At 48.8% G+C, this 23,437-nt stretch overlaps 1 protein-coding gene across 2 annotated transcripts in view; it reads right to left on the reverse strand.

Annotated features, from left to right (window-relative positions):
* Positions 1–23,437, reverse strand: part of SCYL2 (SCY1 like pseudokinase 2) — a 1,629,773-nt gene that overhangs the window by 925,869 nt on the left and 680,467 nt on the right. For both annotated transcript variants that reach the window (XM_069629360.1, XM_069629361.1), the window contains exon 9: positions 15,074–15,250. In XM_069629360.1, coding sequence (XP_069485461.1) covers positions 15,074–15,250 — 177 coding nt within the window. The remainder of the gene's footprint in view (positions 1–15,073; positions 15,251–23,437) is intronic.

Below are 23,437 nucleotides of genomic sequence, written 5' to 3' on the forward strand. Positions count from 1 at the left end.
ATTGGGAAGTCTAAGGGTGAACAATATATGGACTGGGCTTGTATCTTTCTTCTAGAGGTTGCCCAGGAGGGGGGGGGGGTCTGCACACAGAGCTGTGTTTAACGGTAGCTACCAGTACTCTGCCTATTGTTCAACCACCTTGCTTTCCTTCCTCCCTCTACTGGTGGTTTCCTCTTTATTTTGATCTGTGTCTCATTCTGACCGTATGCACTTTAATAAGATCGAGTAACGTTAGTGGTACCACTTTAGAACTGTACATATTTACCATAGTTGATTTTCGGAGCACAAAGTGAGTTATCGTGATCGTGCATATAACTTTGATATTAATTATATAAAGACTGTGTTGTAACCGATAGAGTGTGTGGACATTCCTTCGTGGGTGCTTGGGGACTACACTGTACCCAAGAACAGCTCGCATCACCTCCCGAGAAGCTAGGCCTCGATTGCTCGACTATGTTACCATATAGAGAATCTTGGCAGGGGTCTCTGTGCCTCCCCTCTACCATATAGAGCGCGGAAGTGCAGACCCCCCCTTTCCGGTCTTTACCGCTGGTGGCAGCGGTGGGATGCTTATGGTTTTAATATTCATTCTATAATCATGCCACTTACGAAGGATATCTGCACTTTGTTAAATTAAGGTTTAGTCGTGTACGAGATAACTGCATTACAAGCAATGGAATCTATTTCGAATGGTAAATTGACTCGGATGAGCTTAGAGGCTCTCCAGAGTGCTTGTGAAGCCAGGGGATTAGACTTTGTGGATAAGTGTAGGGCGGAGCTGATAGCTGCCCTGGTGGACTATCAGATCGATTGTGAAACTCTTGAAGGGGGGGATGCAACCAATGAGGACTCTACCCCGGGGGTTGTCGCCGAAACTGATTCTGGGAATGTCATCCTTCCTGCTGCCTCTGTTCCGAACCCCAGCAATTCTTTAGAGCTTGAGTTATTGAGGATGAAGTTAGCCCTTGAATATCGCAAGTTGGAACTAGATGCTGAGCTTAAGAAAGAGGAGTTGGCACAGCAAGAGGAACTCAAGAATAGGGATCTTGAACTCAAAGACAAGGATACTGAATGTCAGCGAATCCTGCTAGAGAAAGCTCGAGTGGAGACTTCAGCGAAACCAGTTGAGAGTGTCAGGTCCCCAGCAACCAAGTTTATGAAAGATTTGGTTGGTGTGTATGCGGAGGGTTCTGATATCCTCCAATGGATTGAAGCATTTGAAATGGCTTGTGCAATTCACGATGTTGATAAGAGAGATTGGGCTAAGTGTTAAGCAGAGTGCCTCAAACTGGATATGACTGTATTCTGAAACTGGGTGTAAAAGAAAGGGGTTTGTATGAGTGCATGAAGTCTGCTTTAATCGCCAAGTTTGGCAAAACGCCTACACAATATCTTAAACGGTTCAGGGATTTTAAGAAACGAGAGAATGTGTCATGGGTTGAATGGTTGAGTGCAGCGCACATGAACATGATGGGGTGGACTGATGGTTACAAAGTGAAAACGTTTGTTGAATTGTCTCACCTCTTGTTTTTTGAGCATTTTTCAGAAGCCTGTTTCGACAGAGCTGCGTCAGTATGTTGCTGACCAGAACATTTTGGACCCCTTTAAGCTGGCTAGGTTGCCCGACAAGTGGGTCTCCCACCGGGTGTCCCCTAAGAACTCCAGTGGGAAGGACAAAGAAAAAGGGGCCTCTCAGAAAGCTGAGGAGTCCCAAAAGCAATCACAGTCGGGTAAACCAAAACCTTCCTCTCCGAAGACCCAAAAACCTAGTGGGGATAAGTCTGTTGTGGGTGGGAGTAAGAGTAGTGGTCCGCCTGCTGCAAAGCAGGGTCCCAGTGGTTCCAGTACCGTACCCTGCACGCCCCGCACATGCTGGGATTGTGGGGCTCTGGATCACCAAAGGGATGACCCCAGGTGTAAGGGTAAGGCACTTGGAGTCCAGACTGTCAGCCTGACCTATCCCTACTCCGTACCTGAGGTGGAGGCCACGTCCTCCTCTCCTCTACTGGGATCACCTTCGGTGCTCCCGTAGAGATTTCCTTAGTGTCCCTTGGGGCCTGGGACCAGTACGCAGAAGTACTGGCGACTATCCCGCAAAACATTCGTAGGTTTTTGAGAAGTGTCCTCTTGAATGGCCAGCCTTCTAATGGTTTGAGAGACACTGGGGCAAGCATGACAGTGGTGGACAGGACCCTGCTCAAGCCAGAAGACTATGTAGGTGCTCCTCTGAGAACCACCAGGTTAGCTGGTGGGCCTCCCAAATTATCGCCTGTAGCCTTAGTCAACATTACGATTGGAGACAAGACAGCAAAGCTTCCGGTCCTGGTTCAGGACAACATGCCTGCGAATATTTTGTTGGGAAACGTTTTGGTCGAATTGGGGATGATCACGGATGGTCTACCCATGGCTGCTGTGGCAGTCACCCGATCGCAGGTCACACAGGGCCCAGCTGCGAGCCCGGTACCCTTGTCAACGTGGAAACCCAAGGCACGAAAGAAACGGAGGAGTAAGAAGGCCGCCTCTGTGGAGGGAGCCCCTACTCCTCCCGATGTTCCGACAGCACCCATTGGGATCCATGCTCCGGACGGGCTGGGTCCAGTGGTAAATCCTGTCTCAACACCTGTGGGAGACGAGCCAGAAGACTTTCCTGTGGGAGAGGCTCTTAACCCAGAGGATCATCCCGATCTTCAATGCTTGTTGGCTGAAGGGGGACCCTCCCGGGCGAGCTTCTGTAAGGGACAAAGAGTGTCACTCTCTCGAGGGTCTGAGGACACAGGCCCTGTCCCAGGCACAGGGAGAAGTGCCTAGGACATTTCGGATTTATTGGGAGGGTGAGCTCCTTGTTAGTGAGCCCACTAAGCCTGAACCTGGTGCCCTCAAGAGGTTGGTGGTACCCCAGGTTTTCCGGCCATTCCTGCTGCAGTTGGCATGAGGTGCCCTTGGCTGGTCATCTTGGTACCAAGAAGACTAAACAGAGGCTCTCTGCCCATTTCTACTGGCCCCGGATGGGAGAAGAAGTGGAGTCCCACTGCAGGACCTGCCCAACTTGTCAGCTGTCTGGCAAGACTGGAGGTAGAGTCATTGCCCCATTGCAACCGGTGCCAGTGGTGGGCACACCGTTTGAGAGGGTTGGCATCGACATCGTCGGTCCCCTTGACCCTCCCACGTAGGGTGGACATTGCTTCATTCTAGTTTTGGTAGATCATGCTACCAGGTACCCTGAGGCTATACACCTTTTGGACGGTTACGGCCAAGGTGGTTGCCAGGGCTCTCCTGGGCATTTTCACCCATGTTGGATTCCCTAAGGAGGTTGTCTCTGATAGAGGATCCAACTTCATGTCGAGTTACATGAAAACCATGTGGAAAGAATGCGGGCTAACTTACAAATTCTCCACCTCTTACCACCAGCAGACCAACGGTTTGGTTAAGAGATTTAACAAAACTCTCAAGGGCATGTTAGGCGCTTTGGAAGAGCCCCTCAGGAAGAAGTGGGATCTTCTCCTGCCATCCCTGCTGTTTGCTTACAGAGAGGTACCTCAAGAGGGTGTTGGTTTCAGCCCCTTTGAATTACTCTTTGGACATCCCGTGAGGGGGCTCCTCGCCTTGATCCAAGAAAGTTGGGAGGCCACCCCTCTAGTTCCCGCCAAGCAAGTGGGGGACTATGTGTTAGGCCTCAGACGGAGGATGACACAGATGATGGGTCATGCAACAGCGAACCTTAAGGCCAGCTAGGAAATGAATAAGTACTGGCATGACCTTAAAGCATCGCAAGTGGATTGGACTCCAGGACAGGAGGTCCTCGTGATGGAGCCTATCAAGCCTCGGGCTTTGGCAGATAAATGGACTGGACCCTTCCGGATAATCTCCAAGATGGGCGAGGTCAATTATCTGGTTGACATGGGAGCCTCTGGGGTAGCCCCTCAGATATTCCATGTTAACAGGCTCAAGCCTTTTCGAAGGTGGGCCGAAGTCTCATGCCTCTTGCTAACTTCAGGGCAAGAAGAGGATGAGAGTGAGCCCCTTCCTGATTTGCTGCATAGCAACCCTCAGGATGGCTCTGTGGAGGGAGTGCATCTCTCTCCCGATCTGACGACCGAGCAGCAGAAGGCGTGCCGGGCTTTGCTCCGGCAGTACGCCTCTCTGTTTTCACTGACACCAAGCCGTACACCGTGGTTTAGGCACAAGATTGACACTGGTGACAGTGTGCCTGTCTCAAGCAGGTGCTACCGTATGTCAGACACCGTCAAGAACCACATCAAGGCTGAGGTCGCCAAGATGTTGGATCTGGGTGTTATTGAACCCTCCACCAGTCCCTGGTCCAGTCCCGTGGTCCTTGTCCCCAAGGCAAGTTCCCAGGCAGGTACCAAGGATTGGAGGTTCTGTGTGGACTACCGAGGAGTCAATGCCGTCACCAAAACTGACGCGCACCCTTTGCCCCAGGCTTATGAGCTTGTGGACACCATAGGTGCTGCCAAATTTGTGAGCACCTTTGACCTTACCTCAGGCTATTGGCAAATAAGCTCTGACGGATCATGCCAAGGAAAAGACGGCGTTCTCAACACCAGAGGTACTCTACCAGTTTAGGGCCATGCCTTTCGGGTTGAAGAAGGCCCCTGCCACTTTCCAGAGATTAGTCAACCATGCCCTCAGTGGGCTGGAAGCCTTTTGTGTGGCTTACTTAGACGACATTGCCGTCTACAGTTCCACCTGAGAAGATCATTTGACAAATCTGGACAAAGTGTTGCAGGTGTTAAAAAGGGCTAACCTCAGTATATATGCCACCAAGTGCCAGATAGCTCAGGGGAAAGTCACCTATCTTGGTCATGAGGTAGGAGGGCATCAAATCCAACCTCTCCCCAGTAAAGTACAGGACGTACAGGACTGGGAGACTCCCACTACTAAAACCCAGGTGAGAGCCTTTTGGGCCTCACTGGGCATGATCGCAATTTCATGGCAGACTATAGAACCATAGCTGCACCCCTGACAGCGTTGACTTCGCCCAAGCAACCTAGGAAGGTTAATTGGACTGAAGACTGTCAGAGGGCCTTTGATGGCTTGAAAGGAAGTCTGTGTCGGGCACCCGTGCTGTGTGCGCCGGATTACAGCAAGCCCTTTATCGTTGAAACTAACGCCTGCGACACCGGAATTGGAGCTGTCTTGTCCCAGTTAGATGACAAAGGAAGAGAACATCCAATCATATTCATCAGTAGACAACTTAAGGCTAGGGGAACTTAAGTGGGCTACTGTTGAAAAGGAATGTTTTAGTATTGTTTGGAGCCTTAGGCGTTTTAGACCCTAATTTACCGGGTCTACCTTCAAGGTCCAAACCGATCATAAGCCCCTGAAGTGGCTTATGCAGATGAAGGGTGAAAACCCGAAACTGCTCAGGTGGTCCATAAATCTGCAAGGACTAGACTTTACCATTGAGCACAGACCAGGGAAGAGTCACAATAATGCAGATGGCCTTTCCAGAAGGTATGTTGACCGTCTGGATGAGGGTGCCTATCCAGTGGGAGATTAGGCACCCTCCACCTCAGTCTGGTGGGGGGCGACTGTGATGCTGGAAATGTATCAGAGGGACAGGGCCTCCGTATCTTTGTCCTTTACTGCTTATCGTGTGTTCTGTCGTGTTTTTCGCGCAGGAGTTCATATGGGCTCCTGGCGGTGCAGCCCTCTCTCTTTTGGTTTGGTGAACAGACCCATGGGATACCCTTATGGCACCCATGAGTAAGGGGTACAACCCTGTGCTCCTAGTGTATGTTTTGGGCACCTGTGTGTGACCCACAGAGCAGGGTACGGGCTGGTGGCAGCTCTGTGCTGAAATGACTGGTGCCCTGAGCACCCTCCATTTTGGGATGCCCAGGCCCTGTCATTGGAATCCGTAGATTCCAGATGGAGACAAAATGGCCCCCATGGCCTCTTGCCTTCCATCATCTGTTACCCTGATCTTCCTGAAGTCCCGGGAAGCCCTGCCTCTGTCCCTTCCCCCTGACTGGCTGTTGGGTGGAAGTTCTGTATATGGTAGTGTGGGGAAGTGCCGACCAGACTGGCTGGAGACTTCTCAATGACCGTATGTTGTGGGTACGCCTGTGGGTGGGACCTGGGTGAATGGACTGTGTGACGAATATACATTCTATGTTGTGACTGTCTAGTATCTGGTGTTTGACACAATGGTTGAGACAGCCCTGCCCGAAACCGGTATGAATGGAGTTTAGAGTGTTGAATGGCTCGGTACTTGTCCCAATACACATAACTTGTAGTGAGTGTCTGGAGAGAAGTCAATGGCCTGAATACCTTGTGTACTTGATTGGTTGCCTGCCTGCATGAATACCCGTAGTCGTGATTGGATGCTCGAGTGTGACCCAGCGGAATGAATGGGAGATCAACAGTATACCTGGGGACCTCTCACTGCTAGGAATCGTGTTCAGAAGCTGAAGTCTACTACGACGAGTAACTGGAGTGAAGCTTAACCTTGAGCCCTGCTGGATGAGAAGAATTGCTGTTGCTCTCCTTCGCAAACTGAAAGCTGCTGTGCTTCAAGAAGTGACCCAGAGAGGACCTGGTAAGGCGCCCTCTTCCCGAGCTTCGAGGAACCATTGTGCGCAGCTGATCTTTGCCTAAGCTCCCTGGTAGACAGACCTTCGACAGGCTGCCAACCCGATACAGGGACTGCTGCGGAACTCCAAGGAGAAGCTCCCGGACTGTTGTCCGTCACTGTCGTCGACCGCCGTCGCCGACTGGAGCCGCCGTGCTCCTGTTGCCTAAGAAACTTCCGTGATCCAAGGACGCTCTCGTCCGCATCGTCGCCGCTGTATCCTGCTGGAGAAGGCCTAACCGTCGACGCGCTGAGGAGCATCCACCGGTGGGTTTCCCGCCACCCAAAGACCACAGACACACCGACGACTCAACGTCCTTGCTGGGCCACAGTTCTTCAACTCTTTGCAGTCCAGAACTATCGACACCGAGGTGCCCCGCACGCCTCTTCCTTGCAGGAGGTTTACGCTTCCCCGTCAACAAGCACGGCTAGGAACGATGCGGCCACTTCCCCATCGTAGCTCGACCTGTTCTCCGTCGGACGTTCGACGACCCGTGACTCCTGCCTGAAAGGGAGGACACTCCAGAAGGGTTGTCGATTTCCCCCCGACGCGGAACTCTACAACAACAAGGTACTTTGGGGTTGCAGCACTATTGGGAAGTCTAAGGGTGAACAATATATGGACTGGGCTTGTATCTTTCTTCTACAGGTTGCCCAGGTGGGGGGGATCTCCACACAGAGCTGTGTTTAACGGTAGCTACCAGTACTCTGCCTATTGTTCAACCGCCTTGCTTTCCTTCCTCTCTCTACTGCTGGTTTCCCCTTTATTTTGATCTGTGTGTTATTCTGACCATATGCACTTTAATAGATCGAGTAACGTTAGTGGTACCACTTTAGAACTGTACATATTTACCATTGTTAATTTTCGGAGCACAAAGTGAGTTATTGTGATCGTGTATATGAATTTGAATATTAATTATATAAAGACTGTTAACCGATACAGTGTGTGGACATTCCTTTGTGGGTGCTTGGGGACTACACTGTACTTAAAAACTAGCTCGCATCACCTCCCGAGAAGCTAGGCTTGATTGCTCGACTACGTTACCATAATAGAGAATCTTGGCAGGGGCCTCTGTGCCTCCCCTCTACCATATAGAGAGCGGAAGTGCAGACCCCCCTCCAGTCTTTACAGTGGGCGCAATGTATCAGCAAATCAGGCCTTTGCAATGAGGACTAGCAGGAGGTTTTCTTTTACAATTTCCTTCCCTCTACTATTCAAGTCTGTACTTTGCCCTTGACAGAAAGCCTTAAAAGGCCTGGACTGACTGGCATGATGGTCCTTAGACAGGAGCGGATGGTGTAGCTTGGCAGATAGTTTTTAAAGTGCAGCCAGGGATTTTACTTTCAGCATTCGTTTTAACCTCCGTTAGAGCATAATGGACAGACTTTCTCAGTCAAAGGGAAGTTCAAGGACATTTGTATGGGTGTCATTCTACAGTTGGGTGCTGCACATCCGCGCTTGACATCTAATGCCAAGACTGAGAAGCATGCACCTAGAGGAACCCGAATTTTAGATTTCTGAATTTCGATGGCAACCGGTTTGGCATCTCACTGTCCTGCCTGAAATGACAGGCACTTCCCAGGAGAAAGGTAAGGGTACATTCTGAGATGTCCCACCATAAGTGAAGGTTGCAAGTCACAACAATATGGTCTGAGTTGGACTGAATGCGTTTTGATATATCTTCTTCCCAAAAGGGTCCATAACACATCATTGTGTGAAGGTGTAGCAGAGGAACTTGAGGAGGCTTTGCCATGACGTACCGCCGCCACTACAGATTATGCCAATGGTTGTGCTGATAGGCACATATCTTTATTTGGCTTCAAAGCATCAATTAGGAGTCGCCAACTGATGCTTTTGCCAAGGCCTTCGGGTCATCAACAAGGAGTAGAATTCTCATATTTCCAGCTTTAGGGGAGGATACTGCAGTCAAAATAAAATTTTGTGGGGGAACAGAGGGGGGTGGTGGGGTCAGGAACCTTTAAATGTAAGGAGTACATGCTTCCCAAATGTCTGTCATGGAAAATACGAGTTGGCAAAAGGCAAATAATCGCTGCCGTTTTGATTCAATTGTGTAGAAGGAGCATTGTCTGGGCCTGATGGGCCCACCCCAGACGGAGAGGTTTCTCCACATTGGGGCTTGAGCTGCAGACCGGCTAACCATAATAGTTGGCTGCTCTGATGCATGAGGGCACAGCAAATCCAGAGGAGACATACTAGAGGGATTTGCTGCTGAAGCAATTGGTGGCGGATGACTGAACTGGGTAGGAACCTTCAGTACCAAAGGTGTCCGACTTTAGTACCTTAAAAAGGGGCAGAACCAGTGCAGAAAAAATAATCTCAGGCAATACCTTTGAAATAACACCTCAAGGTAGGAGAAGACAACCCAGTGTAACAAGTCAAAAAGCAGGGTTTCTTTAACAGAATGAGCACTGGCAGAGATGTAAGGAGCGATGAGTAACAGAGGCAGCGGCCAACTAGACTGAGTTTGTGGGCCTGGCAGCATAAAAAGTACTGACTATGGAGTCAATGTAAAATGGCTTAAGTTGCAGCTCTACCCAAATCTGCAAAGAATGTTGAAAGTCAAATCTTTTCTGCTCTGCATGTACGGAATGCTAGACCCAACATTGAACACGCCACAGAACACACCGATTCCATCATCGTAGGGCCCTTTGGAGCCTCTTATCTCGACCAACAAAGCACAGCTAAGTGATACATTTGTTCAACACTATTTTTGTTGTGATGAATAATGAGAAATTCCCACAGTGTCTGGGGGTCCTGTAAAAAAGGATGTACTATCTGAAGAATGCATCCAAAAGATGTGGGAAAGGGAAGAACTGCAGATGGTCTGAGTTTTCTGTTTAGTAAGGATACTGGCTTCCTACTAGTTTTCTACTCTAAACAGAATGTAAGGGATATATTGCTCAGCCCAATTCTTGAAGTTCCAAGTAAAGTCTCAGGGATGTAGTTCTCAACCCGCCTCTCATCTTTCTAGCAGTCTCAGGGATACATTGCTCGGCTCACTATGCCTTCCGATTACGTCATTCTGCTGACTCTGCTGCATTTGATTTTTATTTATATGGCGCCATACACCAAAGCGCTTTATAGGAATAAAATAAACAGTACACTTTATGAGAAAAAAATCTGCAAAATAAAAATCAACAGGCAAGCAAATTCGTTTTTAAGGCATGAGCGAAAGCAGGTAAAAAAAAAAAAAAAAAAAAAGTAGTGATCGAAGAGGAAAAGGAAGCGCGGTTCTAGTGTTTGGGGTCCAAGAGAGACAAAGAATGGAAATGGGAGCGCAAAGGGGAGGAGGAACAGTAAGAAGAAAGATTTGGAGCAGAGAGAGTGGAATGGGACATAGAAAGAGATAAGAGAACATAGGGAGGGGCAAGATTATGGAGACATTTAAAGAACAGGGAAAAGAAGTTAAAGAGCAAATGTGATTCAAGGAAGCCTGTGGAGTGAGACAAAAGCAGGGGCAATAGAGTCACGAGAAGATAGAGAAAAAGAGAGACTAAAAGCAGAGTTGTAGATCGAGCAGAGGAAAGAGATACGAGTAGCAGTGAGGCCACAGAGAAGAGAGGAACAATAGAAGAGACAAGACAAGAATTTTGGTTTCAGGAATAGAGAGAAAGTCTAGCCTTTGGGATATTAAAAAGATGAAACCGACAGGAGCGGGAAAGAGTGGAAATATGAGAGGAGAAAGAAAGGGAACAGTCAATCCGGTCAGATAGAGCAATAGGGAGAGACCAAGAGGGAAAAGAAATTAAAGGGGGAGGCAGAAGATGGCAGGGAAGAAGAGAACTTCAGTCTTGGAGGGATTGAGATGGAGGAAGTGGGCCGACATCCAAGACTCAATAGCAAGAAGGCAAGAGGTGAGAGTAGAATGAATAGACAGAGAAAATGATTTATCCAGCTTTAGATTTCCACCCCCTGGTTGGGTTGTTCCCCTGGGCCAGGTTTGCTCTCGCAGTTCTGTCCGGGGTGCCACGTGGCTCATCAGGAATTACAGGCTTGCCAATTCTCTAGCCTCTCAGCTCTCTGAGGCCTTTCATTTTCCCAGCATTTCAACTCTTGCAAGCCCCTCATTGTTACCAGCTTGTGCAAGTCTCTATTCCAAGCTTGTTCAACTCCCTCAGCCTTGTCAGCTCCCTGGTGCCTGCCAGCTTCAACAGCTTGTCCCACTCTGGAATTAAGTTACATTTCTGCCAGTTCCTCTTAAGGGCCACATTGGTTTTCATTTCCTCTAGCCTTTTAAAGATCCCTACGTAATTAGGTCTCTCTGATTGACCTGGAGTTTTATTTGGGCAAATTGGATCACATGTACAATCTATGCTTACTCTGAGACTTTGAATGGCCCAGCTGCTATTCTGGAATTAGGTGGAATTCCCGGAACCAATGTGTATTTTGTCTCACCTGTCCACAGTCGGCTGCTGCTCTGCTATGCTTCAACCTCTGTAGACCCATCTAGGGTGGTGAAGGAGTACCAGGCCACAGTGGGGAGTCTGATCTTTCTCCTTGCAGGGTCAAACATATGCTTAGTCTGGCAGGGGGGGGGGGGGGTCTGTGGCCATGACTGGTTCTGGCAGCTTTCCACATTCTTGCCTCCCTCCATCGCTCTGCAGGGCTTTCCTCATTCTCTGAGCATTTAAGGCCGGATTCCTTTACTTCCTTAAAGAAAGATGAGTAAAACAGGGACTGGGGAAACTTATTTGCAGGGGGTCCATCTCGAGTATAAGAAGGGGGTCTCAGAGTGTTAGGGAGAATTCTCTGTTTAGGCTGAATTTCCTAACCTAGTGAGTCCCCCAGCAGCTTTGCTGGATTTTTGGGGTTTATTTTTTTCTCCTGCCAAGAATGAGACTCTTTTACCCTCACTCTTGGGCATGATTTGAGAGTGTTTCTTTGAATCTAGATGTGTTTGATGGGCTATGGGGTCTTTTACTCCATAGGGCTTCATGTGTGTTTTGTGATGTGTGTTACACAGCACCCTCAGTGCAGTGACACAGGGGTGTCATAGTGACCCCCCAGTATAGACTCCATACCCTGGGACTGACTACTGTCTCCCAGGGCATGTAAAGTCACCATTGACTTTACTAGTCTTAAATTCTGAACAGAACCAGTACAAACCACCATATTGTGGACGTACTGGCTGGGGCAATTCAATTGCTCTGGGGTCTGTTAGTCGAGGGGGCACGTCTCCGTCCCCCCTGATTGAGTTTTGGCTGGTGGCAGTGGATACTACTTTTTATATTTAACCGTGAATATTTCCCTATGGGATTTCCCATTGTTTTAGGCTACTATCTTTAATTATTTACGGTAGCCTCGAACATACCGCCTGTTTATTTAATTAATATTAATTCTCCGGTTGGTATTTTTTGCCAAAACTTGATTCTAAAATGGGGTTTGTGTTCTCTTTTGTGACTCCAACCCAAGTCGAGTCCTTTGTTCCACTTTTTGGCGGGCTTCTCCACAGAAGCCCTCCAAAGTGGTGCCACTGTGTCTGGGGTACTTAGGAGGGGAATTTAGGCAACTCAAGTTGCACTCCGTCCTGATTGGTCCAAGTGGTGAGCGGCCGGCTCACCACTTAGCATGTTTGAGTGGCAGCTAGGCTGAGTGAATGGGGGTTTGCTGCATAAAAGCAGGGCTTTGGGGACTGGAACTTCAGAAGTCGCCACAGGACCTAAGAATCCGACGAGGGAGAAGCTGAGCCGAACTGCCACAACACCACCACCGGTGGAGCCCTGCTGGACTGCCTCACCACTTTTCCCAACGACAGAGGAGATCTCCCGCCAGAGAGTCTTCTTCCTTTGACTGGTGGGGATAACCAGTTTCACCGTCTTTTCGCTTTCCCGACGTATCTCGTGGCCGCCTTGCCCGTGCCAAGCACCCCAGCAACCGGGATACCACGTCTTACCACGACCGCGAAACCAAGGTACCACCTTTTAACCGGAAAACTCTGCGGCTGGTTTCTGCCCTGGTAGTGCAACGACCTTCATCTTTCCTCCAAGTCGAGATCTTCTCTTCCCCTGGACGACGACGCAACTTGCACCTACTACCAGGAACAACTGCCACCGCTGGAGGATCCTTCCCACTTAAGGTACAGTGTCCCGCCTGGCTTCCCTTGCTACCGACTGTACGGGGTAGATTTAGCCCCCGGCTTTCGAACCTGGGTTAGCCTGGGACACCTTGGCTAAACTTTTCTAAGCCTCTCTAAACGCTTTGCTGAACCCTCTGCAAGACTTTCTAAGCCTAGTGTAACTGTGTGATCTTGGGCGCATTTGTGCTCTGCTCTCTCTAAGAGTGGGCCCAGCCTTTGGACTTTGGCTCACAAGTGACTTTTTGCTCTCTGCCTTGCTAACAGTGTTCTGGAATCAGAGTGGTGTACCTCTGCTTATTCTGTCTTTTTCCCTCCCTTTTTCACAAACTTATTAGAGTGCAATCTAGTTAAGCGCTCACCTCTGTATGAAAATAAGTGGTGTTTTACTGTGATTTTCTAATAGGGAAAAAGGGGTGTATATATAATAATAGTAACTGTGTTTAGAATATTTTACAATAAGAGTGCTGGAGTGTTTCAACTGTATGTTTTTAAATAAATAATTATATACTTTGATACCAAAGCTCTGGTCAGTGTTTGCTTGTATTATTGTATCTGAGTGCCTATTGAGTATACTTTGCATACTGCCTAACTCTTCTTGAGGGAAGTCTGACTGCTCAGCCACAGCTACCAGGTAAATCTGGGTGGTCCAGACTGCTACCAAGTGGGTTTACTGCCAACACCTGTAGTCTTAAATCTTTTGCAGTGGTCCCTAAGGGAACTGCACAGGTTTCTGCCTAACACAGAGTATTCAAACCATTATCATCTTGAGGTAAATTGTGGCACTGGCCCAAAGGCGCAGCAATGCTGGCTTTTCCTGGTTCAGAGAGTCAACCTCAACTCTTGGGACAATGTCTGGGTAGTGACTTTGTTACACTCCTGCAAGAGATACTGAAGAAGTAGATTCCTTTGAAATGGATGAAGAGGTCCACACTCCTCCACAGATCATGAGCGGTGTAGACTAGGGTCTGTTGGTTGGTCCCTACTCAACCATTTTCATCATACTCGTGCACAACTGCCATCATGGGGTACATTGAGTAGGAGCGCAACTAGTAGTGCTGCAAGTCGGAAAAAAAATGAAATCATTAAGTCACTAAGCCCAGACAGTGATTTAACTGAAGTCTGTGGCACCTCAGGAGATTCCCCAATGCCAATCTTTGAGGACCCTTCTCCAGGAAGTATTTTAGGCCTTATATGAACCTCAGCCAGCTGGTTGTGGTTAGGTTACTGGGGTGGTACATTCCTTCAATTAGGTCTAGGCTGTGTAAGAAACGGTCGGTAAAAGGCACAGAGCAGCTCCAAGGGTTTTGTCCAGGATGAATGTGCTGAGCAATGCACAGGATGACCTAAAGAGTCCCAAGCCAATCTGAAAAAAGGTGTCAGCAACGTAGTGCTAGAGAAAAAATAAAAAGGTTGTGGACTTGCCATTCAATGCAACAAAGAAGCAGCGATCTTCTAGCACAGTGTTCTTTACGTCAACCTCCTAGCCTGAGAGTCTTGACATATGCAATCTGAAAGAAAGTGCCCTACATAGCATGTTCAAAGTGCCTGAGTGATCTGGGCCTAGAATGGCAAGGCAAAAATGGTGTGGATCTGTTATGGAAAAAGACACCTCGCACGAGCAGCAGGCTTTAAATCGTTGACTGCGTAGCATAACGTGTGTGGAAAATCAAAAGATGGACATTTAGAATGCCAAAGGCACAACAGACAAAAATAATTATGCAAATCTCCAGTTTAAGACAAAAAAAAGGATTGTCAGCTGAAGCAGGGAGTGTGCAGATGGGAGGTGGGGATAACACATGCAGGAATCCCAGCTGCAGTTCATTTTTTGTTAAACAATTAAAATTCACATCACAGCTTATAGTGCATTACACTAATGTAATGAGAACAGCATACCTCTTACAGTATCTGAGATATCAAAGGAAGCCCAAACGTTTTTTAAGAGTCCTACCAATTTGTAAACTGAACAAAAGCACCCTCCCCTCACACGACGAATACTCAAATCACATACAGCTGTTAATACTTATGCTTCAAAATTATGGCCCACAAGCTCTGTGCCATTCTCATAGAAACTGTTGAAATGGAGCCCAGAAGTTTTGGGGTCACTGGTTTTGGGCTACTAATGCACAGTAATTAAGATTAATTGAATTCCATGTCTAGTCCTGCCCAGGTTTTCACAACTGATTCAAGTTCTCTTATATCCCATAGACCCAATTCGGGTTGCAGTTAATTGTTGGAGTGTATCTGCTAGGTACAGGGCTCCGAAACAAAAGGGGACAGGTTGCAAGAATACATTCTTTTTTATCCCTTGAGAGGATGACTTGAAATGCAATCAGAGAAATATGTCACTACTTCAGCTATTAATTAAATAGAAAAAACATACCTGGATGGGTTCTTGCTGTTTAAATACAGGTCCAAGTTCAGGCAGAATAAGCTTTATATATTCTTCTTTGGTGCACTCCTCAGCAATCAGTAGAACATTAGGCAAAACAAAGGGCACCATATCAGGGTTCACAAATTCTGAGGTCAAAGCAGGCAAAATGCGTTGCACCACGACACGCTAGAAAATATAAGAGCTAGGTTACTTGATTTTATATTAAGACAAAAATAATCCAATTAAAATACATCAATTGAATAAAAATGGCAATAAGTAAACACTACTTAAGTGGCCCAAGAAACTTGCAATGAGCAGTTAAGGAGAGCATTATGAATTTTAGTTTTTGTACTTTGTTATACTTTCTCATAACTTCTAAATAGGTCCATGTCATTAATTATACCTTCAGCTGGTCCAAATACTGCATACTGCAGTTTGGAAAATAGAAGTATCCGCATTCAGTGTGCAAAACTGTGTGCATGCATTGCACAAGACACGGGGCCACTTGGTAGTTATTCTTTCTATGCTTTGTTTCTGAACATATCAGTATTTCATGTGTTGTAAGGCATCGTTTCTTTTTTTTGCACATTTGGTTTTATTTTGTTTTGCAGAGGAATGCAATATTACAACCATGCAAAATGAATGCTTCAAAACACAAGAAAACATCAACTAACTAACCCCCGCCAACACCCCCTCTTTCACCCCGCCCCCGCCCTCCCGACCCTGCCCCCCTCCCCCTGGTGCCACTTATTCCTTCATTGTCCAGGATCCCAAGCCTTTGTCCAATGTACATTATGCTTGTCCTCCTTACTCTGATGTCACCCTTCAAACGGCACTGACTGACTCCCTTCCATGCTCCTCCCACCTCCGTTTCAACACCTCCTCACCTTTACTCCTACCCTGGCAAATTCTGCCTCCTTCTACCCTGTGTGCGGGTCTAGGTTCATATATCCAACAATAAAGGGGTACTATTCCATCTTCATCGGCTCCGATCTTTCGTGGAGCCCCGCAGTAATTATTTCCATCGCATAAATGCTCTTGGCCACATTGGACCACTCCCTCCTGCTGGGTGTGTGCATTTATCCATTTGATAGCAATGCATGCCCTGGCGGCCAGTAATAAGGACAATGCTATTTCCGGAAGCCTGGAGTAATCCCCATCCAACTTCTCCATCCCAAACAAAGCCAACAGGGGATTTTTATCCGACTACCCCTACTAGGTCTCTAATCCATCCGAGGACCTCGTCCCAGAACACCTGTATCCTCGGACAGCTCCACCACATATGCCAGTAATCGGCACTCTCTTCACAACCCCTCCAGCACATGGGACTGGTATCTGGAAACATCTTTGACAATCTGACCGGGTCAAACTGCAACCTGTAGAGGAGCGTAATGGCGTGCTGGGTATACTGGCAAGATAATGACGTCTTGGTAACCCACCAGCAAAGCTTGCTCCAGATATTCTCATCAACATCTACCCTTAGGTCTTTTTCGCATTGCTCTCTCAAGTTCCCTGTGGTCCCACCTCCCGCCCCAACCAGGGCCCCATACATGGCTGAAATTAACCCTCTCATTGCAGTACTCTTTTTGCTGTCTTTGCTTCTTGCTTGAAAATCAAATTTTGCTGTTTTAGTTTTTTGCCTGCAAGTCAAATTCTGCTGAAGTTGATAATTTCTCTGAACTCTGCTTGTAAACTGCCAATTCTCTGTAACTTGCTGGGCCAGTGACCTTACTACTCCCTTCCATTCCACCCCTAGCTGCTGAGCCCCGCCTGGTTCTTCCTCCTCTCCTCGCTTCCAGTCTCATGGCGCTTTCTGTAGCTCATATCTTTTCCAACTGCTTCTCCATTGACTATCCTTCCCTTCTCTCCAAGTATGGCAGGAAGAAGTTCAAAAAGGATATCTTGGCTTCCAACCCTGGTCTTCCTATCGCCAACACCTAATCCAATGCTTCCTCCAGACAGACTCTCACTGATATCCTCTTTGCTGGATCTATGGACTCTACATATGATCTCTGTGCTCTGTTCTATCTCATCTCCCATTAATGGTGGCACTTGCTGGGAAGTTCTCGTGGCTTCCTTTGACTCCTCTAAAGTCAACATAAATGCCTACCTTAATAGCACTGTCATGGTCCAAGGCCCTCGGGCCAATCTCCTCCTCTTTGACAGGCGCTTCCCTCGCCTTATCAATTTCCTCTCATCTTGTGCTGTCCCTTCCTCTACGTTGCCCTACGTTGCCCTCCCACTCCTCCTCCCCTCCTCCTCCTAGGGCTCCTTCTTCACCTCTGCAGGGCGTACATCTGATCTGTATCCCTCCCGGGAAGGTCTTTAACACTGGCAACCTTCTTCATCTTCCCACTCTCAACTCTCGCTCTGCTGTCAAACACTCCTCTGACATCTGACATCTCCTAGAAGACCTAGACCTTGATGTCCTCCGACTTAATGAGACATGGTTCGGCTTTGACACACTCCTTCCAGATGGTTACAAGATTCTCTCCACACCCAGATCTTCCCGGGTCCGGTGGGGGGGGGGGGGGGGGGGGGATTAAGCACTGATCTTTCCCGAGTGGATTTCTGCCTCTATCATTCCCACTCAGACTTGCTCTTCTTTTGAGTGCCTGGTCTGTAGGCTCTCTCTCTCTCTCGCTCTTAGCCATTTTCTCACTGTGGCTACTATCTACCCACCTCCTGGTCAATTCACCTAATTTCTCTCTGAGTGGCTGGACCTCTCCTCGTCCATCTTTCCCTCTCTTCTCCCCAGGCAAAGCCTAACCCTACATGGTCACCTACCTTCTCGGACATCGGCCCATGAAGCGTGTGTCAGTCGAGGCTTTCCCCGCCACCTTCTCTCCCCCTCCGCCCCCGCCACCGCTAGCTACCTCACATCCTGACACAGCCCTGTACCTGCTCTACTCTTCTATTTCTAAAGGTCTTGATGCTCTTGCCCCTGTCATGAGGATCCGTTTGAAGTCCAACGCAAAGAGCAATTCATGGTATGACTCCGACCTAGCTACACTTACACGTAAGTGTAGGGCGGCTGTGAGGAAATGGAAGGCTTCTTATTCATCCTCTGACAAAATGGCCTGTTGACTGCTCCAAAGGCAATACGGACTGGACTCCCTGTCCTCTCCAAGAAGTGAGTCTACATTCAAGCCCATGTGTCTGTGGTATCTAACAACTCAGCCAAACTCTTTAAAATCTGCAAGGAGCTGGCCAACCCTGCTTCAGTCTCTACCCCTCCTGTTGCCTCCCAGGCTCTTTCTTAATGCCCTTGCCTCACACTTCATCTCAAAAACCCAGGACATCTTGTCCACCCTCTCCTCCATTCTACCCTCCCCGTCTGTGCATGTTGACCCTCCTTCAGCCACCCCGCTCTCTCCTTCTCGTTATTTCCTCTTTTCTCTCCCAACGAGGTCGCTAGACAAGTCCGATCTATGAAAGCATTGTCGAAACAGGTTCATCCCCTCACATCCCTGTTTAGGCCCTCTGTTAGTGCTTTGCTTTGTTATGGTGCTTTGTGATGGTGTAAGGGGATGGGTACCTGTTGTCCCACAGAGTAGAAGGCTTCTCTCCTGCAGACGTTCCCATCACCAGATTCCGCTTTCTCCCCCGCTCACAGGGGCGGCAAGACCCCCAGGCCGCTCCTGTCGAACCTGAGAGGGAGGGGGTCTCCGCCCTGTACCCCGTGTCCAAGACGCCTCTGCTCCAGAGCCCTCAGCTCTCCCTATGGTGTATGTCACTCAGGCAAATTTACCCTCTGCCTGGGCTAATCAGGGGCTCCTCCTCGGCTCGGAAGCCCACCCACTGAGGCCATCACCAAGAGCTGTGTGCTCTTCAAACACCCTCTTGGGCTCCTCCTCTGTGTGGTGGGGGGGGGCTGCGTGAGTTGACTAAGAGAACTGGGGGTGGAAGGGGTCAGCGCGGCTCCTCTGGCGCATTCACCAAGATGTACAACGTACCAGTCCGCTTTCTGCATGACCCCTCGGAGCTGCTTTCTCCTGGTACCCTGTGTGGGCTTGGGGCTGCAACACCCTCTGCCACCTGCTGCCTCGCCGTTTTCTCCCGTTTACACGCACCCTGCGTCCTGTGAATTGGACCGGGGGTGCACCTAGCCTTCACGCTTATGCCCAGGGCTATGTGGTCCTCTGGTGGGGCTTCTTGAGGGGGTTCAGCACGCGAAGAGGCCCTACATGGAGGAGAGAATCACGGAGACGTCCGCATCCCCGCGCCGTCTGGTGGCCATCACAAACACAGGCATTGTTTCTTTTGACTGATTAGCCCTGTACTGTATTCTTTTAGTTAAGAATGGTTCCATTAGCTTACATGAGTGTTCAGTGTATTTAAGCTTCAACTCTTATCTCAGCATAGCGCATACTGCATTGCTGCTCCCTGCCCCAACTTTCAATGCTGAGGAGGTGACACAGCTCATTTTCAGGCTCCCTTCAGCCAGCTCTTCTTCTCTCATCTCCGATTGTCTGTGCTATCCAGGAGTGGTGTGCTGTCAATGATCTCTGCCTTAATGCCAGTAAGACTGAGATTCTCCTCATCGGCACACCTGCTCCCTCCTTTCCTGTCACTCTCTGGCCGGCCTCTCTTGGCCCTCTTCCTGCTCCCAACCTGTGAGGCTAAAAGCCTCGGGGTCATCTTTGACTCCACACTCTCCTCCTCTCCTCACATCTCTGAAGTCTCTAAGAAGTCGCACTACCAGCTGCACCTCCTCAGAGGGATTATTCCTTCTCCTTACCCCAGAAGCTCATTGTCACCAGAGCTCTGGTTCTCTCTAGGCTGGATTACTGCAACAACCGCTTTCTAAACCTGCCTGCCTCTACTCTTCACCCTCTGGAACTCATCCAAAACAGGACTGCGAGACATGTTCTTGGCATCCAGTCCAGGGATCGTATCTCTCCAGGACTGAAATCTCTGCACTTGGTCCCAGAGGCTGCGGGTATTACATTCAAAACCGTCTGCATTGTCTACAAGGCCTTCTGGGGACTCAATACCTTCAAATCTCTCTCCTTAAATATCTTCCTTCTCGAGCTCTTCACTCATATGCCTACAACTCTCTCAGGGTCAGTCGTTTCTCCAAGCAGTGAGTTGGATGTAGATCTCTTTCTTCAGCTGGGGCCTCCCTCTCCTCCCTGCCCTCTCTGAAAATTTAGGAGAACCATCTCCGGTTCCGGAAGCACCTCAAGATCTTACTCTTTGCTTCTGCTTTCTCTCATCCTCTCCCCTGCTGAACTCCTGACAAACTGTACTGGTCCCCTGGTTACCAGCTGTTCTTGGGCCCAGGTTCCCTCCCTGCCAGATGCACAACTGCTCTGCCCCCCTGGCAGCCTTTGCACTTTGGGGGCTGTTTCTGTATCCCCCACAGCCCCCTACCAGCACTTCACTCCTGATGTCTGCACTTACCCTTGCACCTGCCACCAGCTGGCCGCACTTCCTATTTATTGATCGTATTTATTGTTTTTATTTATTAACTGTTTATCTTATGTACTGCACTTTTCCCCCTTCACCTTTCCCCTCGCACTTTTCCCCTTCTCCCCCTCCCCTGCACTTGCGCGATCTCAATGTCACCTGGCCTAGTAAAATCGTTGTCTCCGTCTTCCCTCTGTTCCACACCCTTGCCTCGTTGCGCATGGAAACACTTGTGTATAAGCGCGTTATAAATGCCATATCATAAAGATTGAGAAACGTAAGTAAGAAATGAAATGTCTTGAGTCAAGGAAAGACAATTATGGCACATTACATTTAATCATGCACGACTAGAGCAGGTTAAGATACACATTTCTAAGCATGAATACTTGAATGTGATTAGAATTCTCACATTTAAGAAAAAATACAATGACATACATAACAAAAATGCAGAGCTTAAAGAAGAACAAGTTACTTTCTTACCTGGTAACGTTCTTTCGATGGGATGTTCCGACGACGTATTCCAAATCTATGACAGGTAATCACCACAGCTGTGCTGCTTCGGAAAATTTTCAGCATCTGCGTAATGCGTCAATGACGTCGATACGCTGTCCTCGAGGGCCTCCGTCGAGCCGAGGTCACTGGATGTTAGAAGTAGAAAACACGACGCCCGTAGCCTCAGTTGCAGTTTTTTTCCAGAACGAGTGGCACCAATCTTCTGCCAGAATGACCACAGAAAGCCTTGCGGAAACGTAAGCTGCAATTGCATAAGAAATTCTGTAGCGGGGCAGGTTGGGAGGGAACGATGCGGAATACGTCGTCGGAACATCCCATCGAAAGAACGTTATCAGGTAAGAAAGTAACTTGTTCTTCGAAGGGGTTGGTTCCTCCGACGTATTTCACATCTATGACAGACTCCCAAAGCAGAACCAACATATGGAGGAGGGAAAAGAATTTAGAATTTTAGAATGCCCAATTAAATTGCAGAATAGAGGACGGCCTTACCAAAGGCCAAGTCCTGCCCATGGATAGAATCCAGGGAGTAGTGTTTTACAAAAGTATGGACAGAGGCCCATGTGGCTGCTTCACAAATGTTACAAATGGGAACACCCCTCTGCAGAGCAGTAGGGGCAGCCACACCTCTAGTAGAATGGGCCCGTAAGCCTACCGGAGGGTCCTTACCCGCCAAGTGTAACATTCAGAAATTGTCAAGATAATCCATCTAGACAAAGTCTGCTTAGTAACAGCTTGTCCCAAACGCCTTCCAGCGTATCCTACAAAGAGTTGATCGTCCACTCTGACACTGGACATGCGTGAGATGCAGAAACTTAAAGCGCTCCTAGGATCCAACCTATGGAGCCTCTCCTCTTCCTTACCAGGATGTGGAGGAGAATAGAACGCCGGAAGAATGACCTTCTGGCTTAAATTAAATTCTGACAACTTTCGGAAGAAAAGAAGGACGAACCCTAAGGACAACCCTGTCCTTATCAAACACCGTGAAGGGTGGCTTAACAGATAGTGCCTGCAACTAACTCACTCTGCGAGCGAAAGTAACCGCAACTAAAAAAACAGTTTTAAGGGTCAACAGTCTCAAAGGACAAGAATGTAAAGGCTCAAATGGAGCACCCATGAGGAATTTTAGAACGAGTTTCAAATCCCAACCGGGCACCTGTAAAGGGGACGGTGGGAGCACATTAGTGAGCCCTTTCAGAAACTGCGAAATTAAAGGAATCTTAAAATAAGAACACTCCTCAGACGAGCGCTTAAAGATGGACAGCGTCGCCAGGTAGCCTTTAATAGTACCCACTTGCAGGCCCTTGTGGGCTAACGAAAGCAAAAAAGACAGAACCACAGGAATGGCACATGAAAAAGGATCCACATTCTTACCCCTGCACCAGTCGCAGAATTTTCTCCACCGGCAACGGTACAGGGACTTTGTTGCAGGCCGTCTGGCCGAAAGCAACAACTCCATCACATCTTCAGGGAGGTCCCCATTCTTATATCTCAACCTTTCAGAAGCCAAGCATGAAGGTTGAGGGACTTGACCTCTGGATGGAGAACCTGACCCCCCCACTTCCGTGAGAGCAGATCCTCTCAGTAGGGAAGACGGCGTGGAGGGCAGATGGACATGTCAAGAAGTTCCGGGTACCATGTTCTCCGGGCCCATGCCGGAGCAATGAGGATCATTCGGGTACCGAACCTCCGTAACCTCTGCAGCACTTGTGGAATGACAGGAACTAGAGGAAACGCGTACAGCAGTGGTAAGGACCACTCCACTACGAATGCGTCCCCTAAGGCTCCTCTTGGAGGAAATTCCCGCAAGAAGAATCTTTTGAACTTCCGGTTGACACTGGTGGCGAAGAGATCCACTTGTGTGGTCCCCCAAAGGGCGAAGATCTCCAGAAGTGTCTCCTGAGCCAGCTCCCACTCGTGAGAGACTGTGCTCTGCCTGCTCAGAGCGTCCGGCACCTCGTTTTTGTCTCCGGCCAGATGAACTGCCGTGATCGAAATTTCCTGCTGGATGGCCCAGAACCAGAGCTGCATCGCCTCTCTGCACAGAGGAAGTGACCCTGCCCCCTCTTTTTGTTGAGGTAGTGCATGGCCACTGTGTTGTCCGTCAATCAGGACATTCTTCCTTTGCACAGTTGGCAGAAAAGCCTTCAGAGCTAGCCTGATGGCCCTCAGCTCCAACAGATTGATAAGGAGTCTGGACTCCGACGGAGACCAACGACCGCCGAGTGTCAACTCGTTGGCATGAGCTCCCATCCCGTGAGTGATGCGTCCGTCATGATCGTCACCTCTGGCCAGGGTAGCCAAAATGGAGCCCCCTTCATCAGATTGCCTTCGCCGGCCCACCACAGAAGATCCTGGGCGACCGAGGGCGGCACCTGAACGGGATCCAACATACTGCACGAGGACTGCGACCACTGCATCTTGAGAGCCCACTGCAGAGATCTCATCCGC

This window comes from Ambystoma mexicanum, chromosome 12 (assembly GCF_040938575.1).
Source record: "Ambystoma mexicanum isolate Mex_15411 chromosome 12, UKY_AmexF1_1, whole genome shotgun sequence".
Lineage (NCBI taxonomy): Eukaryota > Metazoa > Chordata > Amphibia > Caudata > Ambystomatidae > Ambystoma > Ambystoma mexicanum.